General features: G+C 36.2%; 1 protein-coding gene across 1 annotated transcript; it reads right to left on the reverse strand.

Moving 5' to 3' along the window:
• Nucleotides 1-292: 292 nt before the first annotated feature.
• rpp21 (ribonuclease P subunit p21) lies at nt 293-4,458 on the reverse strand. The gene is made up of 5 exons (XM_084415845.1): nt 4,315-4,458; nt 4,136-4,236; nt 3,962-4,044; nt 3,741-3,875; nt 293-632 (listed from the first exon to the last, which is right to left on the reverse strand). The coding sequence occupies exons 1-5, from the start codon at nt 4,369-4,371 to the stop codon at nt 511-513; spliced, it is 498 nt and encodes a 165-aa protein (XP_084271971.1). The 5' UTR covers nt 4,372-4,458; the 3' UTR covers nt 293-510.
• Nucleotides 4,459-5,897: the final 1,439 nt, after the last annotated feature.

Genomic DNA, 5,897 nt, shown 5'->3' on the forward strand with positions numbered 1-5,897 from the left:
ATTATTTTTTTTATTATTTTTTTTAAACAAATCGAAACATGAAGCATTAAAAGTTACTAATAAGTTTGCGGAGCGTATCTAAGTGAAATATCCACATGGATTTGGTTAATTTAGCAACAGTAGATCAATCAATTTTTATGTAGTCAACTGAATTCCCACCAGGTTTCCAAACGCTCCGGGTGATAAAAGCAAATGCGTCTTTAGAAGGAAGTCGTGTAGAGTTCAATGATATAGCATGCCAAAAAAAAAAAAAAAAAAAGTACAGGATAAAAAGTCATTAGCAATGTAAATCAGCCTTTTACAGTACGAATACTTTATTGCAATTCAAAACATCCATTCAATGCGGAAGGAAAACCATATTGCACATTCTGTCAGGAAAATAAAAACTGGATTTATAAATCTAAAGGCTGCAAAACTTTAACAAAAAAACTAAAATAATAATAATTAAAAAACGTCCACTTTGTTGAACCAGCCATATTAATGTATGTGTACAGTCTCATAAAGTGAGTGTCATGAAGGTTTAGTCAGATTTGTTTGAGCTGCAGACGAATTCTTCGCTGTTGTGGACGCTGAGCCACTTGAAATATCCGATTTCTTCCCTTGGGTTGTGGACTTGGATGAAGGACCAGCAACTGTAGACATAACAATAAAGATAGTGTATATATGGTGTGCATTTGCGATATTAGAAGATAAAATGCTAAAAAATGTATGGTGTCAATTGTACAAAATTGCTTATGACGCATGTTGTCTTAGCTATAAATATTCAAATAAACATTTGTTGTTGTTTTTTCCTGTTCCTCACAAGCTAATAAGTTACCCGATTAGTTTAACATACGTTAGGCTGTTAGCATACAGATAGTCAGTTAACCTGCAAGTGTAAACATACAATTACTGATTAGCCTGCTCTCATAAGGTGCGTCCCGATTGACAGGGTCCCTAAGCAGTGTTCACTGCTCCCTACTCCCTTAACACGGTATATCAGTGGAAGTGGACTTCGCTGACAATTGTTGCTCATTTGGAATGCCCTGCAACATCATCAAAGAAAGGCAAAGACGAGGTCACGCAGATTATGATATAACATAAATAAATAAATAAATAAATATTGTTATTTACTTTACTTTCAAATTTAAAATCATATCATAGGCCTATACATATACAAAACACAGTATCTAATAAATAATAAAAAAATATTGTATTAGTTTAGTTTTATTTGTTTATTCGATGGACTACTTGACTTTAATAAACTAATAACATATTTGAAGCTGTACTGTATTTACAATTTTGATTTGGTTAACTATGTATAAATGTGTTGTTAATGATTGTAACGGTCTCATCTCGTGCGCTTTCTTTCCCAGCTGCATAGTAAACATTCCTGAGGTAATTAAAGACACACTATGCAAGATGTGTACCTTAATATAACAGCTTCGAAATAGGGCTGTCAACGAATATTCTAAATTCGAATATATATTCGAATAGTTTTAAAAAACAGAATTTCGAATGTGAAAATTAATATTCGATTGTGGAAAAACGCCCACGGTAGTAGAGGCGCGGCTGTCTGCTTTGCGAGTGGGGACAGGTCACAGGAAGAAGGCGTTAACGTTAAACAGAAACATTACTAAAGTGTAGGCTACTGTACTGACTGAATAGATATTGCATGAATAAGGTAGGTTAGATACAGCAGTTTCATGCACTGCAGGCTTCCACTGGTTTGATTATTTACCGTTTCATGTCAAGGAAAAGTTCTATGTTTACCACAGCACAGCTCGCTCGGAGCGTTCAATGTCGGATTCGCGTCTACCGCGTCTAGTTGGACTCTTGAACATTTTGAATCCATTCGCGCGTCAAAAGCAAAAGTTTGAAGCGAAATTGACGCGCGGAGAGCGTGACGCCTCATTCGTGCCGCAAGACCCCCGGACGCGCGTAAACGCGTCTTTACATTGACTTAACATTGAAATCACTCGCGCCAGACGCTCTATTCGCGTTTGGTGTGAACGCAGCGTGAGGGCGAGAGAGAGAGTGCCTGCGAGTGAGCGAGCGAGCGAGAGTGAGGTCTGCGGTCTTGGCCATCAGGTGATTTACTTGTTTTTGTGTAGGTAATACGTTGTCAAATATGTTTAAACTTAAATAAACTACCTATACAAGTAGTTATGTCTCTTTGTATTAATTTGTCCTGTTATTGACGTAATGCGCGTCATTGACAAAATGCGCAACCAGATGTTCGAATATTCGTGTTTTTTAGAGGGAATATTCGAACGTCATTTTTGAGCAATTTTGACAGCCCTACTTCGAAATCATTTAGCTGGAAAACAAACTCGTAGTAGGGCGAATCATCCCGATAGCAAAGCGGGGGGGGGGACGCCGCTGGCAAAACCAGCAATGCAGGTTCGAGAGGTGGCGCGCCGACAAATCTCGCGAGAATTACGACTTGCTTTACAACATGACGTCACTTACATCAACAACATATGAAGCAGCCTCTATGGAAGACACTAGCACGCATTTCAGACGTGAATCATGGCAGAGTCGACGAAGAAAACGAAGAAAGCGCGGTCGGAAGAGTGCAGAGATGGTTCTGCGTGAGTGGTATTTACGACGGTAACGTTAAATACAAGTACTCCACAGCGACTCTAGGGGTCGCCGTTTGAGAAAAACAGACATGGCACAGTGTGCCTTTAAAGTAAAACAGAATAAATGACAGCGCCTCAGCTGCTTCTCAACACTTTTAATTTGTTTACATATTCATACAATAGACTTTGCAAATGTAACACTCATCGCCGTAACCATTCATAAATACTCTAGTTTGTATAATAATAACAATATTTATGAACACTCAAATACATACATAAACTCAGAGCCATTTAAAATCTCTTTGAATGGCTCTCCTCTATGGTTAGTTCAGACAGGTGATTTTCGCTCTCCACTGCCTGTGAAGTGTTGTATCGATGTTCCCTTATTCCCTTTGAACTGAACATGTTCGCTCCCTTCGGATTGGAATCTCACTTATGATGGCGAAATACCCTGTGAAGTCCACTTACAGTCGAATTGAACGCACCTACGTATTGATTTCACTGTTACAACTGGGAATATTTGTTGAGAACCAGCTAAATTATTAGCCGATTAGCTTGTTAGCTTAAAACGACACTGTTTTCTTTTGTTAGCCGATTAGCTTTGTTACTTCTAACTGATTAGCTGTTATTGTAACATACCAGTAACAGATTCACTTGATAGATTAGCATGTTATCTTAGCTTTCACTGCTACAAAAAGGAATTTGTTTTGTTTTTAGCATTTGTTGTTCTTTTTTTAGCTCACAGGTTAGCTATTCTAACATACCAGTAACATTAAGCTGATAGATTAGGATATGATTTCATTAGCTGATTAGAATGCTAGCTCAGCTTTCCGTGCTATGAAAGGATAGGCCTACTCGGAAATGCTATTTTTCACACCAATTTGTTCTTTTTTTCTAAGCAACAAATAAACTGAGGATGTTTAAAGGCGTAAAATAGACATCAAATGGATATTTTTTCCTCAACTTCTAATGTAGCTTGACAGTCACATGTCACAAACAGCTCCGGTGATTGGCTAAAAAAAAAATAGTGATTGTCCTGAGTGAGTCAGCCAAGCAATCGCTATTGAAATGAACAGAAATACTAATGGAGGTCTTTCTAGGTTGGACATTCTTGGAAATCACACACTTTTAATCGAAACTGAAGACAGTTCAAAGACAGCCGGTGATCATCTTTACCTTGTGATGTCTGGTTTTCTAGCTGAGCCTCCGGTTGATCCACCCACAATTTATATTTAGGGTTGTTTGGGAACCGTTTGGTCAGTCCACAACTTAAACATCGTACAATAGTCTTACGTTGCCGTCTTGGTCCTCCTTCAATATTAAGATTTAATATCATTGTTATGATAGATAGATAGATAGATAGATAGATAGATAGATAGATAGATAGATAGCCTTACTTTTTTGTCTTACAGTGGATGTGACACCTGGTACCAGTAAAGTGCAGCATTTCTTGCAAATGGTTCTCTTCACTGATGGATCTCTGTCAAGAAAAAAATCATCATTCCTTGTTGAAGCTCCATCACTGATATTAGTTTATATACAATCCACATTATTAATGAGAAACTACTCACTGTCTGAGCACCAGTCGTTTGGAGATGGTCTTCTGAGTGAAGCAGTAAAATCTTGCTAGTTCAATATTCTCTGGATTTTGAGCCAAAACGCAGTGAGCAGCCTGGGATCGGGAAAACATCAAGAGAATGTTTGGAGATAAAGAAAAAAATATATAGATCTGATAGAAAATCTCACTGACCTGATAGAGGAAGTTCAGGCGTTGATATGCTTCTTTATCTTTTATGTTCCCAGCCATGTTTCTTTATAACGTTAGACGTTTAGCTGTCACTCCAAAGTGAACGTGTACTGCATAACATGACAGCATGTTTGTTTTATTCCTTCTGCTCGCCAGTTGCGGGTAAAAGCACTATATTTGCTTTGTATTGCCATCTAGTGGAGAAGCGGTGTAATGTCATCTTCATGTAATATGTTATGTGAAATGACCAAATCGCGCCTCCTAGCGACTCAACGATATAACGCTTACTTCAGACTGGGAGTTTGAGTTTGTATCTGTCTGTATCATAGACTGTAAAAAAAAATAGGGACGACGCCCCTTCGCTATCTTCTATTGGTGAGAACTGAAGCCGCCAGTTTCGCGATAGCGAATTTCTATTTTATTTTGTTTTTTTTGCAGGGTGGTAGAGGAAGACTCATGAATATTCATTAGGGAACTCATCCCTGATTGGCTCGCCTTGACACATTGCCCAGAGTGATAGAGAAAACTGACATCGCGTCCGTCTTTCGTGACAAGAGAGACACATTCATGAAGGTATAGGCCAAGGTAAGTTTCATTTGATATTTGATTATTTGATCAGACATATGTGATTCATCTTCTAATAACCTTTTAATGGCTTAGTATTTAACAACCAATTTAATTAATAGTGAGCAAATATATTCTGAAATATATTGTAGCCTACACTAACGATCAAAAGTTGGGATTTTTAAATGTTTTTGAAATAAGTCTCTTATGCTCACCCAGCCTGCATTTATTTGATCAAAAATACAGTATAAACAACAGTATTGTGATATATTATTACAATTTTAAATAACAGTTTCTATTTGGACATATATATAATAAAAAAAAAATCTGTGATGCAAATATATATTTTCAGCATAACAATTATTATTATTATTATTATCAATGTTGAAAGCAGTTGTGGTGCTTAATATTTTTTGGGAAACTGTGATAGTTTTTTTAAAGGATTCTTTGAACAGAAAGTTCATATTCATATAGATTTTTTAAATAGATTTTTTTTTTTTTTTAAACAATGTTAAAGTCTTTACTGTCAATTTTAATCAATTTATTGCTTCCTTGCTGAATGAAAGTATTCATTTGTTTTGAAAAACTACTGACCCCAAACTTTTGAATGGAAGTTTGTTTCATTACTACATTTACACTACATTTATTAATGTAGCATACACTTTATTGACTTAGAAATTAAGAAAATAATGCAATTTATGTTATATGAATAAATATAATATTATGTTTCAATATGTGTAGGCTATGTCACGATATGTATCGTCAGGTTTTTATACCTCAAATTAAAACCCAGTGATGTCTGCTGATCTTATGGTAACAAAATAAAAACGAAACTAAGATTATTCCCTGTAAATCCGTGTATCATTCGTTCAGTCGTTTTTTATTTCATATTGAAAGTAGAAAACATTGAAAACGGTTCCTTTTTCGATTTTTCATTTTTTCCAAAAAAACGAAAAACAAGAATTCAGCTTGATTTTTCGTTTTTCGTTCTGAGGTAGAAAAATGAATAAACAGCTTGGATA

Source organism: Rutilus rutilus (genome assembly GCF_951802725.1).
Source record: "Rutilus rutilus genome assembly, chromosome: 8".
Classification (NCBI taxonomy): domain Eukaryota; kingdom Metazoa; phylum Chordata; class Actinopteri; order Cypriniformes; family Leuciscidae; genus Rutilus; species Rutilus rutilus.

Coding starts and splice junctions, on each gene's coding strand:
- rpp21 (XM_084415845.1), bottom strand. CDS start 4,371: ATGGCTGGGAACATAAAAGATAAAGAAGCATATCAACGCCTGAACTTC. Junction 4,237..4,314: donor GCCTGAACTTCCTCTATCAG/GTCAGTGAGATT, acceptor TCCCGATCCCAG/GCTGCTCACTGCGTTTTGGC. Junction 3,876..3,961: donor ATCCACTGTAAGACAAAAAA/GTAAGGCTATCT, acceptor TTAATATTGAAG/GAGGACCAAGACGGCAACGT.